Source organism: Camelus bactrianus, chromosome 16, assembly GCF_048773025.1.
Source record: "Camelus bactrianus isolate YW-2024 breed Bactrian camel chromosome 16, ASM4877302v1, whole genome shotgun sequence".
NCBI lineage: Eukaryota > Metazoa > Chordata > Mammalia > Artiodactyla > Camelidae > Camelus > Camelus bactrianus.
In genome coordinates, this window is record NC_133554.1 from 32,476,132 (window position 1) to 32,501,428 (window position 25,297).

The window sequence follows — 25,297 nt, forward strand, 5'->3', positions numbered from 1 at the left end:
GAGGGTAGAACCTGCAGCTTGCCCTGTTCTCCCATCTCTTCTAGTCCCTCCCCACCTCCACCTTTCCTTGAACAGTCACTGAGTGGGGTGAGGAAGTGAGCGCAGACCTAAACGAGGATGTTGAGCATGGAGTCAGCTTCTGTGCTGGAGGGGGACAGGAACTACACAATACTCTGCCTGGTTGAAGAGTTTGGGTTTTCCCTTTAGGCACTGAGAAGCAATGGATGTATTTGAAGCAGGTACGAGGTGCCATATTTGTCTTTTAAAATATCCCCCTGAAAGGCAGTGTTAAGAATGGAAGTGCCTGAGGCTCTGAGGACACTGCAGTTGTCCAGGCAAAAGTTGACAAGGGCCCATCCTAAGCCAGCTGCAACTGAGAGAAGGTGCCAGAGCTGAGAGACACCGAGGTAGAATCGACAGGATGTGAGGATTAAAGGAGAGGTGACACTGGGTTTTAGCCTGGGTGAGTAGGGGGCCATGAGCCTTCATTTCACTTGAACACATGTGTTTTGAAATGAATGGTTGCAGGCCAAAGTTTGGGACAGTCTTTATTGGAGTTTGGAATGTCATAGCCATTCACCTTAATCAGAGGCAGACTGAGAAAATGAGCAGCAACGGGGGCGGACACCCGGCAGCGGGGACGTCCGGGCTACAAGAGGAATCCTGCTCGCCTGCAAGCAGTACACAGACACGCGCACGCACACACGCTCTCCAACACAAACCGACACTCTCACGGGTCCTCACTCACTCCCGGTGGGTCTGAGGCCAGGCGCCCTTCCTGCCCAGTCTGCTCTGAGGGGATCCGCCGAGCTGAGACTGAAGGAAACCACTTGAGGTCCAAGGATAAAGGAGCTGGAAGCTGCAGGCATTTTGCAGTTTGGGAGAAGGGGATCCAGGAGGATGAGAGAAATTGCCAGGGCCAAGCAAAGGGAGCGCCCTGGCCCAGGGTGTGGGGAGAAGATGCTGGAGATGGGGAATGGGAGGCATGGGGCTGGAAGAAAAGGCCGTCCCCTCTCCTTCAGTCACTCTAACCTCAATGCTGGGGCCAGAGTCCTGGGCACAGGAAGCCTGGGGAGTATCAAGGGATCCCCTGTGTCCTAGGAAGGCACTGAAATGGGGAACAGATCCTGGAGGGTCTGGAGTCTCCCCTAAGTACCCCAAGGGGGAAAGACGGGGGATGACAAAGCAAGGAGGGTCTTACATGCCGGTTGTCTGGGGCAACGAGACTGGGGAAGCACAAATCCTGCTTCCCACCCTAGACCAGGGGTGGGCAGTGGGCTGAGATGCAGCCCCTCTGGCCAGCAGAGGGGAGAGGGCCAGAGCCAGGGCTGCCCCTTTGGTCTCCAGGGCAGTAAGTGGGAGAGCCTGGCCTCGCCCAAGTGTCCGTGGCGGGGTGGTGGGGGGTGGAGGCAGGAGGGAGGAACTGGGGCCTCCTGCCCCCTGGGCCAGGGCTACCAGAGCACAGCCCCATCCAGGTTCCCATAGCCTGGCTCAGCCCGCAGCCGCCAGTACGTGTTGTTGGTCACCCACCACTCCTTCCCGCTGCTGTCTGTCTGCCGCCTGGGGGGACGGGGAAAGGGAAGACAAGAGGTGAACATCCAGAAATAAGGCCGCTGTCCCCAGATGCTGCCTCCCACTGCTGGCCCCACTCAAAGCAGGTAGGGGCTACAGGGAGGAGGAGGGGAGCCTGGGTCGCAGAGAGACCCGGGGCAGAGGGCAGAGGGCAGAGGCACCTGAAGAAGCGAGCATGATGGACAATGTTGTTCTCTTCCATCACTTTGCGCCTGTCTCGCTGAAGCTGCTCGATCCTTCTCTTCTGGGCCTCGGCAGCCTGTATGTTCCCCTCCTCCAGGTACCTGAGCATCCAGGCTGCAGTCAGCAGAACTGCCTCTACCCTCAGGAGCCCCCACATTCAAGGCCTCTGTCCTGCCCAGTTCTGCCCCAAACAGGCCCCATCTCCCCCTGTGGTGGCTCAAGGAAGGAAGGACACAGTCCCAGGTCTGTATGGAACCCACAGGGGAGGGAGGAGCCCCGGGTTCTAGAGCAGCACCTGCCTGGCACTGACCTCTGGTCTGGCCGGAGCCGCGTGTCCGTGGAAGGCAGAGACCGTTTCAGCTCAGCCGTCAGCTCATTCAGCTCCAAGGCAAACTGAGTGAAGCCGAAGTTTCGCTCATGGTTTGGGGGCATTGAGTCTGGGGGGAAGGCAGGGGGCTGGGGCAGGTGGACTGTGCCACAGCAGCCCTTACCCCGCCCAGTCCACCCCGGCTGCCCCACTTACTGGGTTTCCAGATGCACTGCCCACCCGGCGGGGGCCCCCGGTACAGCCCCTCATGCCACTTCCCGAAGAGTCGGTGGAGGACGCGGCCGCTTCGGCTCAACACAGCACCCTGAACCTCGTGGACGTTGGAGCTCCAGTACTTGGCCTGGGGTGGGGGTGGGGGCGGGGGGCTTAGGGAGGTGTCCCCTCCCCTTGCCCGGGGCGAGCTGCTGGGGGCGGACAGGCAGGGGCAGGGTGGTGTGCCCACCTTGCAGAAGGTGATCTTGCAGTGGCAGGAGCTGTCCTGTGTGTTCCGGATGAGCACCTCCCCGTAGTGCTCAATCCAGCGCTGGCCACTCAGGATGTTGTGAATGCAGGACGTCACCTTGTTCCACTCAAAGTGGTCCCCAAACCTGAGAGAGACAGAGCGTGGGGGAGGGCAGCTGGCCAGCTCTGGGGAACTATGCGCCACCCTGAGCCAGGGAGCACCTGTCTCATTGGAGCAGTTCACACACATGGGTCTGCAGAAGGAAACCTGGGGCCCTGGTTCCAGCTCATCGTCCTTCCATGAAGAATGACACATTTATAAAGCAGAGCAGCCTTCACAGAAAGTATTCAGCCGACACATCTCCATTTGTTGAGAAAGCCCTTGAGTGCCTAAGTCATGGGGGTAAAACCATAGACTGGGTCCCTGGCCTTGGGTGCCAGGGACCATGGTCGGTCTGTTCACATATATCACTCTGTTTACTGCGCACTTCTGTCAGGCATTACTTATTACTCTTATTTTATAGACAAGCAGACTCAAGGCTCTGAGATGTCAAGTCTTCTTGCTGCTTGCATAACTATTCAGTGCTAGAACTGAGACTCCTACCGAGGACTTCTGACCCCGAAGTCCAGGGCCTCCCCAACCCCTGCACCGGCCTCTGGCTGCAGTGCCCCCAGTAAAATGAGTTAGATGAGCGTGTTTCAAATGTGGTTTGTGAGCAGTCCTGAAATCACTTTAGGTTTCTGTGTATATGTGTGTGTGTGCACGTGTGTGTCTATGGGTTACTGTGCACTGGCTTGAAGTCTCAAATGCATTCCTTACTGTGAGTCACGGTCAGAATGTGTGAAAACTACTCAGTCAGATGACCTTCACAAGCCCTTCCAGCTGGAAGATTTTTCACCTTTCTTTACTGGCAACTGCTGTGAACATAGGTGTAAAATGTACAGAACCTGCCCCACCCTAAGCAGCTTCAGGCCTCTCTCCAGTCCCTGCCACCTCCTGGTCCCAGCCTGGAGGATGGCCTGTGGCCTGGGCCTGGCTGCGGAGCATTCAGGAACACTCACCTGGGCAGGCTCACGTTGACTGTCCCCACAGGCACAATCTCCAGGGATTTGCCCCAGAACTTGTTCTTCCACTTCATGTCTGGAGTTGGGTTGAGGGAGGGAGAGGAACAGCAGAGATAAGACCAGAAAGTGTTCCAGCCCCTCCCCTGTCTGCCCTTCACACCCAGCCCCCCTCACCTTGCCAGAAGATGAAGTTCTCAGACTCCGCATGGCACGCCGAGATGGGGGGGTGGTGGGAGACCTTGATGAGCAAGGAAGTTCTCTTCAGGATGCACCTGACCCCAGACCCCCCGAGGCCCTCACCCCTCCCCCAGTTTCCCTGTGGACCAGAAGACCAGTTAGTTCCAGGTCTCTTGTCCCTTTCACCCTTGGCCACCACCCAAATTCCATCATCCTCTCCTTTCCCCTCAGGCCCCTACATTCTTCCTTCTCACTCACTCCCCTCTGGGCCCTCCTTGCCAACCCTGTGTATAGTGCCCTCCAGAGACCCTGCCCAAGCCTACAAAGTCCCCTAGCAGTGACAGGTGGGACCTCTACCTGTGCCCTGCCTGAAAGCCAGCCCTCCTGTGAGGATCCTCTTCCTTCATCATCTTCTCCCCCAAAGTTGATTATCAGCTCGCAACCTCCACAACACACCCTTAGAAAAACTCAGCCTTGTCCTCCTTGGAACAAGTCGCATATAGAACCTTGAACTTGGGGATCCCACAGCCTATCTTCCTTGCCTCCTCCCATTCCCTGGCACACCACTGCTTGAATGTTCTTTATCAAGTTCAATCCTAAGCATGTCACTCTACCACTTAAAACCCTCCCGTGGCTCCCCATTGCCTTCAGGACTTAAAAACCAACCAACCAACCAACCAACCAACCCTTTCTAACCTTCACCTACAGGGCTCCTCAGGGTTTGGCTCTGCCTTATCTTCCAGCCCTGTCTCTAACTCTTCCTAAATATGCTCCATTTGTTCCTTTACACTATCTGCAACATCCCATTCTCCCCACCCCCCTGGGCAACTAGCAAACTCCAATTCATCCTTCAAGACTTAGCTCAGGATCACCCACTAGAGCTGAATAACATCCTATGAGCTTCCATGATCCCAGCTCTAGAACATGGTGCAGTAACTCCTTGTTTCACGTCTGGCTTCCACACTAAGCGGGGAGCCCCTTCCCCCAACTACCCGACGGCCAGCTGCTCCATCCCAGGACCTGGCCTCCATGGAGGCCCTGTGTTTCCTGCTCCCGGCCACCTGGCTACCTCTTCCCTCCTCCACCCCCGCCCCCAGCCTCTTCCGGGCCCATACCTGCTCACTGATGAAGCGGAAGCCTCGGTCAGGCCGCTCACACTCATAGGTCTCCCCCAGGACAGGGTTGAAGGGCTTGCAGCCCGCCCGGTGGTAGGTGGAGGAGTAGGCGGAGACAGCAAAGGCCGCAATGTACACCTGGGGGCGAGGGGCGCCGGGGGATCAGAGGAGATGCCACCCCACTGCCAGCAAGGGCTGGGGGGCTGGGGTGAACCTTTAGCAGCAGGGAAGGGCCCACCAGGGTGTTCTGGGAGACGGGATCCTGGGAGGACGAGGCAGCCTGGGGCTGGGCTGGGGCGGCGGGCGTACCATGCGCTCGCAGGGGTCGGTGGTGCGGCTGGCCTGGTCCAGGAGGCTGCTGTACTCCAGCTCCTCGCAGAGCCGCTGCAGGGTGTTGAGTGGCTCATTGAGCTGCACAGGCATCGATACCTTCGAAAGGTCCTTGCCGATGTTGTTCCGCAGGATGTTCCACAGGCTCACGTCGGCCCCAGGCCCACTGGCTGCCGGCAGACATCGGCGGTGGGGAGGCCCCACAGCTCCCCCTGGAACACAGCCCCAGGGTGTTGCCCTGCCTGTCACTCTCCGCTGGGCACCGGCATCCAGGCCCCTCCAGAGCTCCTGAGGTGCTCCTGGGTATGGTCACTCCCAGGCCCCAGCATGGACTCACTGTGGGGCAGGAGGCTGCAGAGCTAATTCTTGGTGAGCTCCTGGGGATTTAGGTGGGCAGCAGGGCTAAGAACCAGACAGGGCAGTTCCCACTGCTGGAAACAGAAACCCTGCACCCCAGAAGCCCTTCCTGAGCCCCCACCCTTGGCTTCTGCTCCCTTTCATAAACACAGAAACCAATGTCAGGGTGTAGATTACTCGGCCCATTTGATAGACAAGGAAATAGGCTCCAAGAAGCAAAATGACACGTCTAAAGCCACGCTGCTACAAAGTGGCTGAGTGGGCCCTTCTGTGTCTCTGTCAGGCCCACATGGGAGCCTTCTCAGAAGACTGGAGGGGAGGCCAGCCCTCAGCTGAGCCTGTCCCACCCCAGAGCCACCCCTGCGACATAGCTCACGGCTTAGCCTTCCTCGCCGCCCGGAGTCACCCCTGGAGTCAGTATCCAAAGCCGTTAGCCCACCAGTACTACAAGGGACTGCTTCTCAAGGGGCCTGGACTGTGGACAAACTCTGTTTCTGAGCCCACCTCTAGCCCTCCCTCCTGCCCGCCTGGCTGGCACCTTTCTGACAGCGCTCGGCTCCCCTGAGGTCCAGCACCTCCTCAGACAGGCTGGTGGTGACTTCACTGGTGCACGACTCCTCCTCCTCCGAGCCCTGTGCCAGGACAGATGATAGGCCGGGCAGACTAGGCCTCCACCGGACAGCTGGGCAGTGCCCGGAGCCTGGCAAGAATCTGCCCAGCTAGCCCTTTGGTGGGAAGGGGAAGGGAATGTACTGGGAGTGGTCTGAGCCCTAAGGCACTGCCCTGGGAGGCCTGGCATCATGACGTGCCCTGCCACCTTGGGAGAGAGAGGGCCTGGCCTCACGACTGGCGCAAGACAGCTCAGGGACTTGACGGGACACAAAAGGAAGGGAAGGGAAGTTGGGGATTACTGAGAGAGTGCTGCGGCTAAAATGGGGTCACAGGGAGATGACTGGGGGGTGGAGCTGAGGAATAAGTTTCAGGAGGACCCAATGGAGACAGAGCATATCAAACTGGAAGAAGGGTCCCCAGCAGATTTCTGAGCAGGGCCGCACAAACCCAGCATGTTTGGACATGCAGAGACAGCGGCTGAGGTGCTTGGAAAGGACTTGGGAATCTATAGATTCTAGTCTCCCTGAACCCTACTCCTCTAATCCCAGGGTCCCTCTTCCCTCACCTCATTCTCAGAAGAGCTGGCAGACAGGAGAACCTCACAGGCGTCAAAGAACTCTGTGTGGGAATCAGCAAGGGACAGGACGCTGCTCTGGGACAGCTGAGGGGTCAGCTCTCGCCCCTTCATGTACAGAGCTTCTTGCTGTGGGAGCGAGATGGGGGTCAGGCCCGAGGCCCGGCCAGAGAGACAGGCTGGGCTCCCCTGACCTGGCAGTTCCCTTGAGAGGGAAGCCTGACTGGGGACTTTTATTGTCTAGTCTGAACCTGCAGAGCAGGAGAAGATGCAGAGGAGAACGAGTGTGGTGGGCTACTCAGGCCTGGGGGAATGATCACCAGCCTGGGAGTAAGGAGACATGGGTTCCATAATCACCACTCATGCTTCCTGGCCACTGACACTGAGCCCCTCCAAGCCCTGTGAGCATACCAGTTCAGTCAGTCCCCACACTCATCCTATGAAGTAGGTATGATTCCTGCCCCCATTTTGCAGATTTAGGACACTGAGGCTCAGGGTCACAGAGCAAGCCTGCAGTGGAGCCAAATTCAAACCCATGCTGTAGGGGAGCCTGGGCCCATCAATTAGATTCTTTGAATCTCAGTTTCCCTGTCTGTAAACTTGAGGGTTAGAATCGCTGCCTCACGGGACTCTGACTTAAAAGCAAAAGCACTCTACGTGCAGTTAAGGAATCACAGATGCGGCTGCTGCCCATGTTTTGGGAAAGGGGTTGGAGTTTTGGGTCTGAAAACCAACCATGCCTTCACTCCTGCTGAGAAAAAAGGCCCAGAGGAATGATGCCCACAGCCCACCCTGGCTCCCACCTCCTCGGGGTTGAGGGAGCTGAAGGAGTCCGCAGTGGTGTCGGAGGAGACGGACAGTGAGTGGAGGCGCTTCGGGCCACCTGGGGCCTCAGAGACCTGCAGGGAGACAGTGAGGGGACAGGTGCTGGGAGGTGAAGCCCTCCCTGGCCTGCCTCTGCCAACCCCCTTCCCGGCCCAGGTCTGCTCCCACCTCCAGGCCTGCAGTTCTTGGCCTTGGGCCCTCTCCTCCCACCGGCCATCCTGTCCCCAGCCTCACCCCCATCCTGGACAACTCCGAACCCTGGTGCAGGTCCTTCAGTCGGTCCCGTTCAGCAGTGAGAGCGGCCAGGACGCTGCTGAGGGAGCTGTGCACTGTTGGGGCAGGGGCCGGCTATCAGACTCCCTCCCTCTCCCTCTCCTTCTCCCCATCTGCTCCCGGCCACCCCTCCAGCACGCACTCACCCTTCTGGGCCAGGGCCCAGAAACTGCGCTGCAGGTGGGCATAGTCTGGGGTTGGCAGCCCGCGGGGGCCAGAGGGGTCCCGGGACTCCAAGTAGCGAGACAGGTTGGGAACAGAGCCATGGAGACGACCCACCTGTAGACGAAGGGGAGAGGTTGAAGGGGCTTCTTCAGAGCCTCCCCCCAGCATCTTAGGGCCCACACCCCACCTCACCCGTCCGATGGTGTCGTCCTTGGCAAAGCTCTGCGTGCACCACATGCGGCTGGTCCGCTTCCCCTTCTTGGGTCTCTCGGTTGTCACTGAGGCCTGGCAAGTCGAGGTGGGGGAGTTTCACTCTCAGAGTGAGGAAAACCACCAAAGCCAGGAGAGAGGCAGATGGCCATGGAGGAGGACACAGAGACACAGACATCCCGGAGGCAAAGGACCGACAGCCTGGCAGGTGCATGGGCACAAGAGGAAGGGGTCGCTCCAAAGGGGCAGAGAGACAACCCTGAGGCACTGTGGACAAGGTGGGGAGGGGCAACTAGGAGATGGTGGCTCCTCAGGAAACTGCAGCTTGTAAGGGGGACGGGGTACCTGTCCAGGGAAGTGATGGAGATGAAGGTGGCAAGAGGAGAGAGCGCCCTGGGAAGGACCCTGCCTCCTCCCTGGATCTCACCTGGTGTGTGGGGATAACGGGGGCTGAGGGGATCCTGTGCAGGGACTCCAGGCTCTGGAGGAGTCTGTGTAATTCCTGGAGCTTCCCCTGACACTCAGAGAGCTCTGCGGAAAGAATGAATGAGGAAGTCCCTCTCCCTGGGTGCCCCAGGGAGACTGGCCGGGTGCCCCAGTCTGCCCCTCAGCTTCCTTTCGTCTTCCAAACACTGCACCCCGCAGCCACGGAGGTGCCGACACTGCTTCCACACCCCCTACTCATGAGCCCAAAGCAGTTTGCAGCTCCTACCCTCTGGTCTGGCCTCAGAGGAGGGTAGGTGCCCCATCAGCTCTCTGTCTCAGGACCACACCTTACCTCTGCTGCCTCCACACAGGCTGGGGGCCCTCACTTTGCTCTTTCCACTTGGTTGGCACTTCCCTCTCCCAGGACAACATCACAGCTCAACTCCAGGAACCTGGTTCCAGAGCACACTCCCCACCCTGGAGTCACTGCTCAGGACCCCTCCCTGTGTTGGTATTCCGGATGTGGGCCCTGGCCCTGTGTCTGGGTCAGTCCATGTGCCTACGGCATGAATCCTGTCATCCTCTGTAAGCCTGAGGCTCCCCAGGGCAGGCCTGAGTAAACCTGATCAGTGTAAAGGCAGAAGCTGTCTCCCCATCAGACTGGGGCTCCCTGAGGCAGGGATGGAGGTAACATTTTCTCCTCCTTGTGACTGCTGGTGCCACCCAGACACAACAGCATTGGCCCCCCCCACAGAGTCACCGTGCCAGGGGCCCCTCACCATGAGAGCAACGGTCTAGCCCATCACTGTCCCTCAGCCAGGAAGACACCTTCTCCCGAGGTCCAACCCCTGGCAGAGCCGAGGCACCACCCGCTGTTGGAGGCTGGGCACCGGGAACCTGTGGGGTGAGTCAAGGGTCAGAAAGGATGGGACCCGCCTTCCCAAATTCTGAATCCCCACGTCACCTGTCCCTGCCTCAGGGCCCATCTTACCTTCCGGTGAGTGGCGCTGGGCAGCAGGCCTCGGGGCACGTCCAGGTGCTGGGCCAGGCGGTGGGCACGCAGCTGGGCCACCCAGCTCTGGAACAGGTCCTGGGATTTGATCTACAGAAGTGACGGAGAAGGAGAGGGATGCATGAAGGGAAGGACTGCTTTCTAGGGGCAAGAAGTCAAGGTTCTGGTCCCCAGGCAAGCAGGGTCTCTCCCTACAGCACCCAGCCTGTGCAAAAGCCCCTTGCTGTGAGGCAGGAACAGCTTCCCCAAGTGTCTGAGCCCTTGGCCCTGTGCCATACCAACCAACAGGGCCAGTTCATCATTGGCTGTTGTATATGATGGGAACTCCCTTTTGGTCAAACTCAGACAGACCCTCGGCCCCTGTGCCTCTCTCCTGTGTGTCCCAGTGTCTCTGCCAGGCTGGAGGCCAAACCACCACCTGGTTCCCAGGGATGTCACCTTCAGGTGGTAGATGTTGTCTTCAGTGTCAAGGTCAATGCGCTGGGCCTTTTTGTTGATGGACATGACCGACAGTCGGACATCAATGGAGCCATGGAGCTTCCCCTTGGTGATCTGGGGTGGAGGGGTTGGAGGGCTAAGGAAGACTGCTTTTAGGCCACCAGCGCCACCATCTTCCTGAGACCACTCTAGGCTCATGGGCCAGGCAGCAGGTTCACCCTCATGCCCAAGTCACAGTATCAGCAGGGACATGTCAGCCATTCTCCTGGGCACAGGATGGCCCACTATGTCAAGTCACAATCTGAGCTCTTAGGGAGTCATGGAATGAGGGAAACTTTTCCCATCCTCAGGAATCTGCAAGGCTGAGGAAGGAAACACTTTCTTGGAGAGAGCCTGGTTGTCTAGGCCTTTAGTTCTGTGTTCCTTCATGAGCACGGGACACGGATGAGAACGATAAAGCCCTCATCTCTTGGGCACTTATTTGTGCCAGGCACTGTCCCGACGGTGCTCACCAAGATGAAGACTACAAATGGGTGACCACCCTCTTTCCACCTTAGTGATGAAGAGCTGAGGCCCAGGGAAGTAACCTGCCCAAGACCCCATATCCAGCAAATGGTGTACTTGGGATTCAAACTTTGCTCTGGAGGATTCCAGAAGCCCCCTGCCTGCCCAGGGCACTCTGGTGCCAGATCCCTCCCACACCTTCAGCCGAGGCCCTGACTCACATCTTGCCGAGTCGTGGCATAGCGAAGGATCCCATCCTCGAGTACAAAGTATCTCTGTGATGTTGCCATGAAGGAACGGGACCCATGAGACCGAGAGGAAAGAGTGTGAGGAGAGAGCAACCACATGGACATTTTTTTCTTGACACACAGACACCCTGAACTGCCCGCAGGTCCCCGTCCTGCCCCTGCACCTTGCCCCTCCCTTTGCCCTGCCCGCCCTACCTTGTGCCAGCCCTTCAGAGGCCACTTCCTCTTCTTGAGCAGATGGCCTTCCTGCCTCTCCGGCATGGTACCCTCTGCCCCCAGCCGGCCCCGAGGCTCCTCCACCACCTCCCACAGCTCGGAGGCCTGCAGTCCAGGACAGAGTGGGGGAGCAACCAGTGAGGCGACCACATCTCTCCCTCCCCTGTGAGCCGAGCTGGCCCCTCCTGCTTCTCCATTCTCAGACCTGCTGGGCACTGCTGGGCTTTGCAGACTGAGTGCTCTCTGCCAAGGAGGGAGGGTCCCGCTCTTGGAAGTCCATGGAGAGGGGAGTGGCCACTCCCTGCTGAGGATGGAGAGCAGAGTGGAAGGGGAAGGACGTCACCTTGTCCTGAGAGGGCCCTTGAAGCACAGAGAGACCCCATTAGCACAGACCTAGCTATCACCTTGCCCACCTCCAAACCCTTCTGCACCCTCTGAGTTGAAAGCCCACCAGCACATCTTCCGCTTACCTGTCACGCCTCTCCGGAGCCTGTCCCTGCCCCACTCTGGGCAGGTCTCCCTGCCCACACCCTCCCACTGTGGCCACTGCCCCAAGAGGTGAACTAGCGCACAGCTGGCAGGCTGGTGCCAAGAGAAAACCTCAGAAAGTCCTCCTAGCCCCACCTTAAGCACACATTCTCCAGCTCCAGGAAACACTTGGTGTTTTCCCTGGAGGATTCCCTGGGGGTGATCAGAGGTGAGGCAGGGGAGTGAAGGAAGAGGATCCAAAAAAGGACAGAGGGATTCAGAGACTGGACAAGCAAGATCTCGATCCAGTTCCTCTTCCTTCAGGATCTCTACCACCACCACCATGGGTCGGGAACTCCTCTCATTATCCCGTTACAGAATCCCTCAACCACTTGACCCCAACTCCCCATCATACCCTTTAGTTCTTGGGCTCCCATTTTCTGCATGGGATAGCTGAGGCCCGAGACAGCCCCCATTTTCTCCTGTGCCTCCTCCCGTCAATCTTCCCCTTAGGATGACCACCTTGGATTCTCAGTCTCCTGCAAAGCCTCCTTTCTTCCTTCTCAGTCCTCGGGGATCCTGAGAAGTGCCACCCACCCAGAGAGAGCAGGGGACAGGCCAATGGAGACACATGACGAGGTCCGCACAGGTCCCGCAGCAGTGCCCACTGGCGCCCTTGGCACAAGCCCTGGCCATCCTGGCTCCGCAGGGAGATCAATAATGCATAAGGCTGAGTGTGTGAGACGGGGGGAGGGGCCTGGAGGGGCAAGGTTGGCCCGAGGCTGGGAAAACAGCCCAGATCTTCCAATGGAGCCAGCAAGAACCTGAGGAGCTGAAGCCAGCAGGGGACAGGGTTGCGGTGGGGCACGGGTGGCCAGGAGGTTGGGCAGAGGGGTCCATGCTGCCTGAGGCTGACCTGGGGGGAAACTCCTGCATTCAGCCACTGGAAGTTCCCAAACTCTTCCGGTGTTTGGGTATCTCTGTGCCCTTTTCCTGGCCCTGCGGGATCTTGGCCCCTCACTGCTCGCGGGTGGAAGGGGAAGCTCTGTCAGTAGAGGGTGCAGGTTGAGGTGAGCCAGGTGGGTGCCCCCTTTCCACCTCCATTCCCGCCCTCATCTCCGGAGGAGCAGACTCGCCAGCTTCAGGTGGGGAAGCCCTCTCCGGGAATGTCAGCTGATGCCAGCATGGCCCCCTTACCCCAGGGTCCATGGACGCCAGTGCTCCTTGGTCCGCGCGCCGCTCTGCCTCTGAGTCACCGTCTCTGAGCTGCCCGCTCCCTGCTCAGAGCTGAGTAGTGGCAGCAGCTGCTGCAGGAACCAGGAAGGAAGGAGACGTCGGAGCCTCCCCTCTAGCCGGATCTCCCCACCTCCACCTCTCCCGGCCCCTCCTCCCGCCTAGCTCCAGGCGGCCGCTCAGCTCTGCCCCCCTGCTCCCTGGAGGACTCAGGGCTGAGCCGACTCCCCAGCACCCCGGAGGCTTGTGGCTGGGGGCAGAGTTCCCACTTGGGCACAGTTCCAGATAGATCACAGAGAACTGGGGAGCTGTTGGCCTCAAGCCAGTGGTGGTAAAGGGTTTACCCAGACTAGCACGGCCTTGACCACAGTTAGTACTCAAGGCCATTTCCTTATTAACCCCCCCGCCTCTCTCATTTTACATCTGAAAATAGATTGCAAAATTTGGAGCCAGCAAAGCTATCAGGTTGACGGGAAGGGAGGGATGCCCCTGTGGGACCATGAAAGACAGTGCCAAGGGCACAGTCAGCAGGGCAGTCAAGGCTCGAGAGGGCCAGCCAGTGGCCCCCACATTGAGACTGTCATTGTGGGTGATGCCCCACCAGGTCAGGACCCAAGGGGGTGCTGGAAGCACCAATGTGGCAAGACAAACCCTACCCCAGAGCCTGGAGCCTGCAGAGTCTCTGGACCAGGACTGGGTTTGGAGCAACAACCAGTTGGCTCTTAAAGGGCAAGGTGGAGCCAACTTCGGCACCCATGGCCTCCCTTTCTGAGTACCTTTGCCCTTCCGCTGGAGTACTGTGTCTGGCTGCTCCGTTCTAGTTAGAAACTAGCTTTTGAGAAAGGTGTAGAATTCATTCAAATGAATATGAAATGGACTGACGGCTGTAACTGCAGTGCAGCTGCTTTCTGGAAAGGGTTTTTAATGGTGGAGCCTCAGGTACCACAAGGTGAAGGATGCAATGCAAGGTTCTTCTTTAATTCCCAAAATAACATAAGCCATTTCCCCCACCCAGCTGTCCCCACAGAAGCCTTGGTTTACCCTTCAGGGTCTTACACATCTCTCAGGCGATGCCCGCTCCCTGTTCCGTTCGGAACCTCAGCACTGTTCCTGTCACCCTAGGGAGGTGTTGTCAGCACCACCTGGCAGGGTTCTGGGACTCAGGGAGGGCACTGGACAGCACTGGGCAGGCCAGCTCTGGTAGCCAGGAACCTCAAGGGTTTTCTAATTCACATCGTATCGATTGAGCACTGTGGGAAATAGGTCCTGGACCAGGGAAGGAAAAGCTGCCGCAGAACATCACTGCCAGGGCAGTGTCCGCCCGGGACTAAGGGAGCTGTGGCACGGCTCCAGGTCCTGGAGAATGCTCAACAGCCACCCTCCCCACATCACCCCAGTGTTCACCCAGAACCGTGCCTATCAAGGAGAAGGGCAGGCTCCTAGTCAAATGTCCTCTCTCCTTCATTAGGCACTCGCGGTTCCCCGTGACGTGGACGAGGCCTCCTACTCCAGAGCCACCAGACCATTAATACAGAGTCCTGGCTTTCCTTCAGCTCTTTTGTTCAGAACCACCTGAGACATGCTAGCTACTGGGCAAAGTGGGCAGCTGCCTTCAAAAGGACAAGCATGTAAGAAAAGCCATTTGTGGGCATGGGCACAGGGAAGTAACTGGCTTGGACATGGGAAGAGGAAGGATTTTCTAGGAAGAGAAGTGAGTCAGAGATGACCCTGAGAACATGTCTATAGGGAAGATAGGCTTGTAAACAGCAAAACGCAGTAAAGTAAAATGCTTTTCATTCTATCATAAAGCAAGGCTCCCAAACTTTCCACAACACGGCACACCCTGAAGGCAGAGAATTAACATCCAAGCACGCCTGGGACTCTAATGAGAAAGTTCTAGTGTAGAAATCCAGGGCAGTGTCTTCAGAGCACAGAGAGCTAGTTCAATTCCCGTGCTGCCCCCTACAAACAGCATGACCTTGGGCAAGGTATTTAACTCCTCCTCCCCTTAGTCTTCCTCTCTGTGAAATGGGGATAACATGTAAGAAATAAAGGAACTAGTGCATGTAAAGTGGTCAGCACAGGGCCTGGCACAGAAGGCTCTGAGCAGATGCCACTCTCAGCACAATTTCTCAATTGAGCTATGCCGGCACTTTGGAGCCATGAAGGGACAGGCTGGGAGGCACGTGCCGCAAGGGACAATGGACAAAAGAGGCTGAGGGCAATATCCTCCTCTGTTCAGCTTCTCTGCTTTGGACCTGGAGAGCGGAAAGATTGCTCCTATTGGGTCCCAGGCTAGGGACAGAGATAGTGATTACGAGCCTCCATTCTGAAATGGACTCCCTCTGCATCTCTGGATGGCCAAGAAGTCATTGTCAATGAAAGCCAGGTAACAAATGCCACTCCCACCCCAAGTTCTCCCATATCTCTGACAGAAGATGGCACAGGCAATAGGGGCAGGGTATATTTATGGGTAGGCTGGGTATAAGAGGCTGGCTATGAGTCTGGAACTGGGTCAGGAGGATTCGGCTGCTCACTGGCTGGCCCGATGGAGTCCCCCTTGTGCTGCTGTCTGACGTACTGATCCAGCAGGGCAGTCAGCTGGAGGGGCTGGTGTTGAAGCAGGGAGTGGGTCTGGGCCGCGAGGAGGGTGAGTCCTCCTACCAGCTCCCCCTGTGCCACGGCCAGGCTGGGAAGCTTGGAGTAGTTGATGAAGCCCTGCCTGCTGAGGATGGTGTCATCAATGCAGCCACCTGGAAGAACATGGGATCAGCTAGGGTCCCACAAATGCTTTTCTTCTCCGAAAACAATGGTTCAACCCTAGGCATTTGCTCTCCACTGCCCTGCTCCACCTCCCGGCCTTCTGCCAAATCTGATTCCCACTTGTGCCCTGCCCCACTCCCACTATTTGGGATCAATCCCCTCCCCTCCTTCCCTTACATAATAAGTCTGGCCCAACTCCCACTAAGTCACTGTTTCCTAAACTTTCTTGAAGAATCCTGGAGTATACGTGTGTTAGTGGGGAAGATACTGTAAACACAGATTCCTGCCCACTTGTCTTCATGCTCACCCCTAGCCGGCAGGGGTGCCTGCTCACCTAGCAGTGGCAGGAGAGGCACACCCTTCAAGATTCGCACCATCTCCTTAACCTTGGGCTCCTCACTGACCAGCAGCAAGTTGTGCCCCACAAAAAGGGGCAGCAGGTTTTGGTACTTGGAATCTTCCAGGAAGGGCTTCAGGATCTGGAATGGCAGGAAAGAAGGGCTTATTGGAGATAAATGGGAGGAGGAGCCGCCCACCTTGGTCATGGGCCACAACAGGCTGACGGCGCAACCCAAGGGTCTCCTCAGCCCTTAACTGCAGTTTAGGCACCGGACTAGAGGGTTGCCGTGGAGGGGAGGAGTCGAGAGTGTGATATCTATGGAGATGCTGGGGTCTGAGTGGGCGGGGACAGGGAAATACGGGCAACCCACACCCAAGGGCTGCTCCCTACCTGGTTGGGGAAGATCTTCATCAAGATCCTGTGTTTCCGCAGCTGGTGCCGTATGAGAAGCTTGTCCTCTGCACTCAGAGCCACATTCTGGCAGACAGCTATCATTCGGTTGTCTTGGAAAACTGCTGCTATCTCCCGACGGAGGAGCCGGACAAGGCCCGTCTCCTGAAGTCAGGAAGGGATGATCAAGGGGATATAAGCTGCCTCTTCTCCTCGCACCCAGCTCCCTCAGGGGTGGGTGCTGGAGCTTCCAGTGATGCCCAAATGTGGGCTAGATCCGTGTACAGGCAGGATAGTTGGACCCCTGACTCTCAGAGACATGTTCCGTCTCCCACTCTGTGCTTTCATTTCCATTAGCTAATAGCAGTCTTTAGAGCAGTGGTTTTCAAACCTGAGAACACTCGGTGCCCCTGAACAGGACATAAGTCTGACCCAATGAACGTTATTTTGACAATAATGTTCACAAAATTACTTTAATTATTCCTCTGACACTGTACTCATGTTGAATTATTTTACCAATCATAAATACAAGATTATTCTTTCGCAGTGTTAATTCAAAACTGTGGCAATGTCACAAAATAAGACTTCAACACTGTTTCCTGAAGTTGAGAACTTGTGGACCTGAGAACCACCATAAAGTTACCATTTCTCCACTGGTCTTTCTGTTCTTTTTCAAGGACAAAAAACCTAGTATTGTTCCTCTAAGAAAACATGGAAACTTCAAGACAGGAGCAAAGGTCTTCCCTACCCCTACCTGAAGGGATAGTTTTCACACATACATTTTTGGAGACAAGAATGAAGAAAATCCAGGAGGCCCATCCAATCCAGAGTCCAAAAGGCTAATGCAAAATCAGGTGCAGATTTCACGTTAAAGTATCTGGACTATAGAGTCAAAGTGGGAAAGTAATCATGTGGATGACAATGTCCTAGAGAGCTACTTCATTATGGCCAAAGGACAAGCTTACTTTAATCCACCAGCCCACCACTAGGTGACATGCCCAGTCTCCTCCTTACCTCCTTTGGGGGGCTGGGAGGGGGTGGCAGGCATCTTGGGTTGACAGCAGGTTTTGGGGGGACATATTCAGTCACAGCCATCAGCTTCTGCCGTTCAAAGTGCATCACACGACGGTGGCGGGTAACGGCCTTGGAGCCATAGCAGACAGTCTGGAGGGTGGGCAGCCGGCCTGGGAGGAGAAACGACAATATGGTGAGATGCAGTCTCTTGGAGACCTTAGTCTGCCCTGGAAAGGGAAAAATCCCATCCTCTGGGAAGAGACAACCACAGCCCACAGAGCTAGCCTCAGCACTGAGTGGGACAAGGAATTTGTCTGCTAGAAATCCTGAATTCCCAAATATTCTCTTCTCTTTAATGGGTAACCTTAGCTCAGTTGCTTGATCCTTGAAGGCTCCCATTTCTCCAGCACTTTTTTATGCAGAGATGAGGGAAAAATGAGAACAACAAAGGAGAAAGTATTTTGAATACATTTTTAAAAGGAGGAGAGAGTTGAGCAAACTTTTTCTTAAATGACCAAACAGTAAAAATGTTAAGTTTAAGAGCCACATGGTCTGTCATTACTACTCAACTCTGCCATTGTATCATGGAAGCAGCCACAGACAATATGTAAATAAACAGACGTGGCTGTGTTCCAGTATAACTGTATGTATCAAAGATGGTGACCAGCCCTGCCATAATTTGCCAACCCCTGGTTTGAACCAGTAGTTTTCAAAGTGTGTACCACCATCACCCTCAAACCAATATGATCGGAGGCTGGCTAATAGTGTTTTTGTTTGTTTGTTTGTTTGTTTGTGTTTTTAAATTTTATTTTATTGAGTTATAGTCAGTTTACAATGTTGTGTCAATTTTTAATAGTGTGAAACAAGCCCTCCAGGTGATGCCGATGCCAGCTAAAGTCTGAGAACCACCACTCTAGGCATTGCTCCTTCTCCCATGATTTGAAGAGGGACAAGTTACACTGTCCTCACAGCTCCCTCTCTCCATGCTTCTTGTTTACAGGCATTGCTGGAGAGCACCTTTCAGAAGACAAGGGAGCCACTCGAAAGCCATAAGCCAAAGTGACCCCTTCATTCTCAACTAAAGGACCCAAACTAGAGCTTCCCCCTTTCAGCCCTTCCCAAGACTGGGATGGGATCTCAGGAAAAGGTTCAGCCAGAAGGTGGCTCTATCGGTCAGAGACCATGGAGATTTGCTGGGGTGAGAGGTTTTTTGCCAGTGGCCACAAAACCTAACTCTTAAAAACAAAGCTTTAGATCGGATGGAACCACATTTTTCAAAATGTTTTCTAGTTTTATTGAGATATAACTGACATGCATGAATCCAGATTTTAATCTCTCTTCTGCCACTCACAAGCTATAACCTTGACCAGTCACTCAACTGATCTAAACTTGAATTTCTCCACCTGTAAGGAGGGGAAGATAATGCCTTCTTCTTAGGATGCTTTCAAGGTTTAAACGAAATAATACATGTCTCTGTTACTGTGTCTGGCCTATATTACATACTCAAAATCATTCATTAAACACTTATCTACAGCATGCCTTATGTAGAACAGATAAACAATACTGTACAGCACAGGGAAATATATACAAGATACTGTGGTAGCTCACAGCGGAAAAAATGTGACTGAATATATGAATGTTCATGTATAACTGAAAAATTGTGCTCTACACTGGAACTTGACACAACATTGTAAAATGACTATAACTCAATAAAAAAAGTTTAAATAAATAAAGATATGAACAAAAAATGTAATTGGGGAACTGTGACATATATATGAAACATGAAATTTCCAGAGTTCATTAAATAAATTTAATGTGGCTTTTCACTCCAAAAAAAAAAAACCCACCAAAAACAAAAAAACCACATATCTACAGCATACCTACTCATGTCAGGCACCATGCCGCTTGCTGGCTATGCTGAATGAACATGGTTGTGCCTTAATGGAGTTTAATTGAGGAAACAAGTAAACAAATGCAAAATTACAAGATTGTGATGAGGCAAAGGGGTCAATAAACAGAGTGCGAGACACAGACTTAACAGGGGAAACCTGCTTTGCAGAAGGTGGCCAAGTAAGGCCTGAGATGACATTTAGGCTGAGACCTTAAGAAGGGAACATAGCACCTAGGTCAAGGCGGGGCGTGGTCCAACCAAAGGAATCTCTGGAGGCAGAAAGAGCTGGGTGATGGGTTAGAGAAACCCCAAACAAGGCAGAGGGACTGCGGCCTAGAGAATAAATACTGTGGTTGTCTCTGACGTTTCTGCTGTGTTGCTATTACTAGATTCTGGAGTCCCAGGGAATTAGATGGGGGGAAGGAGGCCGGTGATCTAGCTGGGGTCGGGGTTATCGGGAGCTTTCTGGGGTCAGAGATCTCGGGAGGGGAGATTAATAGAGGTGGGAGACGAGTAGAGAGCACCGGCCGGAACGCGCCGTGAAGATCTGGGCCACTCCTTACCCGCCTGGGGCAGGAGACCACCTCGCAGCATCCCAGCCACGGTCGCAGCCATCGCCACCGGAAGAACCGCCGGGAGCGTAGCGAGACGGAAGGAGCCAAGGATTGTGGGGAAGCCCTGGACCGGAAGCAGAGGGCGGGGCCGCTGGCTGGAGCAGTAATCCGCATGCGCCGAGTCCTGCATCAGTGAGCCCGCCCCCCATCCCCCGTGCCCTACTTGGCGTCCGGTCTCTTAGCAACGACGTTAGACTCTAACCGTTCTTCCCAACCGCAGGCACTACTGTCAACCTACAGTCTCCCTGGAGGCGGCCAGCAAATCCCCTCTACGCCCCTCAAACTCCAGACCCTCCATTTCAATTTACTTTCGTCTTCTACCCTACCCCCAACAATTGGCTCTGAACCAACCCATTTCCTTTGTCTTCCAATTTTCTGAGCTTCTCCTCATACCGGCCTGGGTTCCGCCATTCCCAGGAGCTGCCCAAGCTGCTCTGCTCCTGTTTGTTCCAATCCTGCCCCAGGCCAGCAGCTTTTAGATCATGCCTGGAGGTGAGCAGGAAAGTAGGATGGTGGGTGAAACAGCTGGATGACAGTAGAGTCTGTCCTTCAAGAATGAGGAAATGTAACAATTTGACTCATTTTTTCACAGCTGAGCTTGCCCAGAGTCCGGAGGAAGGCAGCAGGTGCATTACGGAAGCCCTTATCACTAAGAGGAACTTGGCCTTCCCTGAGGATGAGGGTCTGTCAGAGAAGATGTGAGTGCACAGGGGAGGAAAGGATGCTGGAAGAATGAAACACACAGGATGTCAGCAGTCCACTGAGCTGTACTCATTTGTCAAGTTATCTTTGTCCCTCTCTTTACTTACTCCACACATTCAGTCAGTAACAATATCCAATTGATTCTCCCTCCTTAAAAATCATTCTATTTCTTTTTCACCATGCCCACTCAGTTGTTTTATTTATTTTTTCTTTTTTTGGTGGGGGGAGGTAATTAGATTGACTTATTTATTCTTAGAGGGGGCACTGGGGATTGAACCCAGAATCTCATGCATACTAAGCATGCGCTCTACCACTTGAGCTATACCCTCCCCCAACCACTCAGTTGCTTTAAATAAGGGTCTTAAATGTCATCACCTCTCAACAGACTCCTTAGTCTCCCTGCCCTTGAAAGTGATCCTTTTAAATGACAAATCTGGCAGAACCTTCCTTGGCTCCCTAGTACCCCCAGCATAAAATCCAAACACCTTAGCATGAGTTGACCTCTGTTGCCTTTTTAGCTTTATTTCTTGCCACTCTCCGCAAGTGTGCAATTCCCCTAAGACCCCATGTTCTCACACCTTGGCACCTTACTACCCAGAGTGGTGCTGGCGGGAGTGGCAGGGGAGAAGGGGGCAGCAGCAGCATCAAGTAGAAGCTTGTTAGAAACGAAGAATCTCAGACCCACCTACTGAATCAATCTGCATTTTAACAAGAACCTCCCCCCCAATGTATTCATGGGCACATTAAAGTTCAAGAAGGGCTGGATTCATACATACTATGCCTTCTACTTGAAATGCCTTCTCCTCATCCTACCTCACCTTCCTGGCTAGTGCCTACACATGTCACCTCCTCCAGGAAGTACTCCCTGATTCCCCCTAGTCTGAACTCAGTGTACAGTCCATGTCTGCCCTTAGTCCCTTGCACTTGCCTCTGACACCCATTTGTCATAGATGGTTGGGCTTCTTCCCTAATAGTGATAGGCAAGGACTGTCGTTTTTCTCTAGTGAGCACTCAGTAAATGTTGTGAAATTAATGAATGGGTGAAGGAACAAGTGATTTCCCTTCCATGGACCACTGAGAAGGGAGGTGAGGAAGGATCTTCCTGCAGAGATTGTCTCCTCTCTGTCTCACTTGTTGCCTCCCTCACCCAAGCTGGCTTGAGGAAGTCTTCTCCTCCCTCTCTCTGATTCTCTCCAGGAACCATAAGCTGCCATCACCCAGTTTCCCAGTCCAAGGGCCCTTACTCCCTTCTCACTCTGATCCCTCCTGGGGCTACTGACAGAGACCCAGGTCTCCAAGTCAACCCAGTTTCACAACCTGGACCCAACCTCATGAGTTAAGCAGGTGTCCCTGACATCTGATCAGAGTCACTGAGCCATCCACCCCTCTTTAAGACACCATCCCCTCCATCTCCCTGCTAAGACACCACAGAAAGTGGCCCTCTGTCACACCACTCTGCTGACTGTTTGCCCAGGTTTCACACGCTTGCTGAACTGCAGACTGTCCGCCTGGATCGGGAGGGAATTACCACTATCAAGAACCTAGAGGGCCTCCAGAATCTTCACAGCCTCTATCTGCAAGCGGTAAATTCTTGCCTCCTGCCCTTCCTCCTCCCTGTGGAGGTGACTCTATCCCTTGTGGGCCAGGTCTGTCTATAATCTGAAAAGAGCCAACCAGGTCATCTTGCCCACTTCCTAGTGTTCAGGCAGGCAGACCTTCACTGTTTTCAGATGAATCAGGAATCCTTCTGAATTGAAAGACCAATCCTCCCAAAAGAGATCCTGACCATGTTCTTGAATCACTATTTTTTGTTGAACATGTCTCTTGTTCAAGAAGTCCTTCTTGTAGTCTACTCTAAATCTCTCATGCTACGTAGTTCAAAATCCATTTCCTGTTTTGAAGAAAAGGAAGAGGGAACCAAGAAGCTTCCTCTGCATCCATCAAAACCTTGAAGGCTGTTTGTCAGTGGGGGTGGGGGTGGGGGTGGGGGTGGGCAGGTGATCTCCAGCCTCCCCCAGGTTGAATATACCCAGATCCCTGAACCTTTCCCGACAGAAACTACAGATCAAAGTAGTGTATGTTCGCTGTTCCCTTCTTGTGTGCAATCCACCACCAAGGCCTTTTTGATTTCCCTGTGGCCCTTGGTTTCCTCTTCTGATTTCCGGGTCACTCTTTGGTTTTGGGGTGAGCAGGGCACACCTGAACCAAGTTTAGCCAGCCCCAGGTTTACACCCTTATCCACCCACCTGGAGAAAGCAAATCATCCCAAAGTAGTAACTACCAGTTCAAGGAGTGGGGTGATCATTCCCAAAGGGCCAGATCTCCAGCCTCAAGAGTAGACAGGGTCTTGGGGCTTTGTTCCTTTGAAGGGCCCCCCAACACAGCTGACCTCAGCTTGGTTTCCCCACCTCGGCTTCTTCCTGCAGAACAAGATCCAGCGAATTGAGAACCTGGCCTGCATCCCCTCCTTGCGGTAAGAGGTGCCAGGGCTCAGGCAGGGTGAGGGATGAGGAGAAGAGGGAGAATGAAGGGGAGGAAACCTGGTAATACCTGCAAAGAACTGGCTCAAGACCTCCCCACGCCCACTACCTATCAGCAGAGGACCCCCACAAACCTAGCCCATCACCCCAAAAAGCCTTGTGTCCCCACTCGTCATCCAGCTGCCTAGCCAGGGGACCTGGGCGCCTGGTGCTCTCCTCCCTTCCTCCAGCTATTCTGTGATTTGGCTGTCTCTGCACTCCTCCCTTCCCCTACAGCTTCCTGTCTCTGGCAGGAAACCAAATCAGGCAGGTGGAAAACCTCCGCGACCTCCCACACCTCCAGTCTCTGGACCTTTCGGAGAACCTGATAGAAGTACTGAAGCTGGGTAGGAAGCCTTTGCCCTGGTTCATGGAATAAGTCCCAGGCGGGGCCCTCCCGCCTCTCTGCCCCCCTCTCCCTGTGCTTGCACATGCTCCAGGGGGTCTGGGGGCTGTGCAGAGGGGCAGTGGTCTCCCTTTGCTATGGGCAGATGAATTCCCCGAGAGCCTTCTCATCCTCAACCTGACTGGAAACAGCTGCACCGCCCAGGATGGCTACAGGTGAGGAGGAATTGAAGGTGGGAAGAAAGGGCTGATTGGCTGAGCTCCCTCTCGGCCCACAAACCTCGGGGCTCCGTCCCTGGCATCTTCCCCTCCCTCACCCCAGCTCAAGTCGGACCCTTGTTTCCCTCCCACACCCATAATGCCACCTGGAGCCAGATCCGTGGCCTGACCACAGGCCCAGCTTCCAGCTCAAGAACGGCACCCCTCCTGGTGTGGTTGCTGTGGCTTGTGTCTGCGCTCCCAGGCTCCACACCCAGGGGTGCCCACCCAGGTAGCCTCTGCTCTTTCTGCCCTACAGGGAGCGGGTGGTAGAAGCCCTGCCCCTGCTCCTGTACCTGGATGGGCAGCCGGTGTTAGAGCGCTGGACCTCGGACGAGGAGGATAAAGCCTCAAGCGATGAGGACGAGGAGTTCCCGGAGCTGAGTGGCCCGTTCTGCTCAGAGCGAGGTGACCCTGCTTTCAAGGCTTGCAGCCTCCCCAGAGTTCACCCCTGCCCTGCGGGGTCTGGGAGGAGCTAAGATGGCAGTGGTGTCTGGGGAGGTGGTCCCAGGGCCAGGAGCAGTCTGGGCAGGCAGGCAACTCATCCTGGTCCCGCCTCACACTCCTCCCCCTTAGGGAGAGTTTGCTCAGGAGCTCAGCCAGGGACCTCCTCCTCAGCCCAGGGGTGTTCCCGATAAGCCTTGGGTTCCATCCACCACCCACCATCCCTGCCCCTCATAGGCTTCCTCCAGGAGCTGGAGCAGGATATGAGAAGGCACCGGGAGCGCAGGCAGCAGACAGCCCTGCTCGAGCATCTTCTGAGGGTGGAGACACAGCCCGCCCTCACCGACCTCCCCCCACTGCCAAGGGCACCCATGGCTGGGGACAGCAGTCCTTCAGTCACTCCCAAGCTAGGGAAGGACACATCCCCGGAGCCTGCCTCCTTGCCACAAGCCTCTTCTGCCACCAAGAAATCATGCCCTCTGGTTTCCAGGGGCCAGCAAAGCACTGTGCAGGCAGGGAAGGGGGCCAGAGCAGCCTCAGCCCCTAAAGCCCCTCTTGGGGGGGCCCCCAGCATGACTAAAACTGTAACCAAAAGAATCAAGAAATGAAGTGCAGCCCATTGCTATCAGCAAAGCCCAAGGAACACAGAGGAACAAGGGGTAGAATAGCCCCCCATCTTCAGAGCCCTCGCTTGTGGCAGGAGCCTGTCCCCAATAAAGTGTCTCCAGGCCCTGCAGAGGTCTTCCATGTCACTTGGGGGCATCTCAGGGGAAGCAGTCAGTAGAGGCACCAGGAAACAGTGGCAGGAATACAGAGACCGGTTCTAAAGAAAGACCAGGATCTTTCAAGAACTACCCAAGGGACTGGCACCCCGTCTCGGGCCCTACCGGGCTTCCCAGCTCCTGAGTGGGCAGGAGGCGGGCATCCCCTCATGGAGGACGCCACCTTGCGGTGGGCGCATCTCACCGCCACCCCTAGGGAGTGCCCTTCCTGGGTTCAAGCCAAGAACCAAAAACTCTTGGTTCTAATTCTCCCCATGTAGCAGCCACCTGCTGTGTGCCAGGCATGCTCTTGCACACACAACCTACGCCTGGGGGCCACCTCCCCTCACAGGCCCCTTCGCGACCTTCACCGACCACCTCCAAGTCAGAAGAACGTGTTGCCCAGCAAAGCACGCAGTGGCCCACAGCCAGCTCAGGGCTGCCCTTCGCCCTCTCTTGGCTCCCCCAACCCACTGGACCTGGA

The 25,297-nt window shown here is 55.2% G+C and overlaps 3 protein-coding genes across 6 annotated transcripts; 1 reads left to right on the forward strand and 2 right to left on the reverse strand.

Moving 5' to 3' along the window:
• Positions 1-531: 531 nt before the first annotated feature.
• On the reverse strand, positions 532-12,899 carry OSBPL7 (oxysterol binding protein like 7). Of its 4 annotated transcripts, none has more exons than XM_010960512.3 (24): positions 12,737-12,896; positions 12,456-12,584; positions 11,277-11,431; positions 11,051-11,176; positions 10,829-10,882; positions 10,104-10,217; positions 9,645-9,755; positions 9,433-9,550; positions 8,655-8,758; positions 8,210-8,302; positions 7,999-8,131; positions 7,814-7,908; positions 7,558-7,653; positions 6,746-6,883; positions 6,107-6,200; positions 5,191-5,423; positions 4,882-5,019; positions 3,764-3,827; positions 3,587-3,665; positions 2,526-2,670; positions 2,279-2,423; positions 2,066-2,192; positions 1,734-1,856; positions 532-1,560 (listed from the first exon to the last, which is right to left on the reverse strand). In XM_010960512.3, exons 3-24 carry the CDS (start codon positions 11,349-11,351, stop codon positions 1,452-1,454), a joined length of 2,514 nt encoding a protein of 837 aa, XP_010958814.2. In that variant the 5' UTR covers positions 11,352-11,431; positions 12,456-12,584; positions 12,737-12,896; the 3' UTR covers positions 532-1,451. The 4 variants fall into 4 exon arrangements, 3 of the variants coding, with proteins under 3 accessions (XP_010958814.2, XP_045376721.2, XP_010958813.2); XM_045520765.2 differs by having other exon boundaries at positions 12,456-12,559; positions 12,737-12,893; XM_010960511.3 differs by lacking the exon at positions 12,456-12,584.
• An 830-nt stretch (positions 12,900-13,729) lies between these two features.
• MRPL10 (mitochondrial ribosomal protein L10) lies at positions 13,730-19,846 on the reverse strand. The gene is made up of 5 exons (XM_010960514.3): positions 19,734-19,846; positions 17,280-17,449; positions 16,266-16,430; positions 15,870-16,014; positions 13,730-15,525 (listed from the first exon to the last, which is right to left on the reverse strand). The coding sequence occupies exons 1-5, from the start codon at positions 19,783-19,785 to the stop codon at positions 15,269-15,271; spliced, it is 789 nt and encodes a 262-aa protein (XP_010958816.2). The 5' UTR covers positions 19,786-19,846; the 3' UTR covers positions 13,730-15,268.
• A 166-nt stretch (positions 19,847-20,012) lies between these two features.
• LRRC46 (leucine rich repeat containing 46) lies at positions 20,013-25,252 on the forward strand. Its single transcript, XM_010960516.3, has 8 exons — positions 20,013-20,276; positions 20,377-20,482; positions 21,961-22,069; positions 22,913-22,959; positions 23,243-23,352; positions 23,497-23,566; positions 23,868-24,016; positions 24,290-25,252. Exons 1-8 carry the CDS (start codon positions 20,267-20,269, stop codon positions 24,658-24,660), a joined length of 972 nt encoding a protein of 323 aa, XP_010958818.1. The 5' UTR covers positions 20,013-20,266; the 3' UTR covers positions 24,661-25,252.
• The last annotated feature ends 45 nt before the right edge of the window (positions 25,253-25,297 follow it).

Coding starts and splice junctions, on each gene's coding strand:
- OSBPL7 (XM_010960511.3), bottom strand. CDS start 11,351: ATGGACTTCCAAGAGCGGGACCCTCCCTCCTTGGCAGAGAGCACTCAG. Junction 3,828..4,881: donor TCCGCTTCATCAGTGAGCAG/GTATGGGCCCGG, acceptor TTGCTCATCAAG/GTCTCCCACCACCCCCCCAT. Junction 1,561..1,733: donor CATCATGCTCGCTTCTTCAG/GTGCCTCTGCCC, acceptor CCGTCCCCCCAG/GCGGCAGACAGACAGCAGCG.
- MRPL10 (XM_010960514.3), bottom strand. CDS start 19,785: ATGGCTGCGACCGTGGCTGGGATGCTGCGAGGTGGTCTCCTGCCCCAG. Junction 17,450..19,733: donor TGGTCTCCTGCCCCAGGCGG/GTAAGGAGTGGC, acceptor TTCTCCTCCCAG/GCCGGCTGCCCACCCTCCAG. Junction 16,431..17,279: donor CTCCCAGCCCCCCAAAGGAG/GTAAGGAGGAGA, acceptor TCCTGACTTCAG/GAGACGGGCCTTGTCCGGCT.
- LRRC46 (XM_010960516.3), top strand. Junction 22,960..23,242: donor GCCTGCATCCCCTCCTTGCG/GTAAGAGGTGCC, acceptor CTTCCCCTACAG/CTTCCTGTCTCTGGCAGGAA. Junction 24,017..24,289: donor CCCGTTCTGCTCAGAGCGAG/GTGACCCTGCTT, acceptor TGCCCCTCATAG/GCTTCCTCCAGGAGCTGGAG.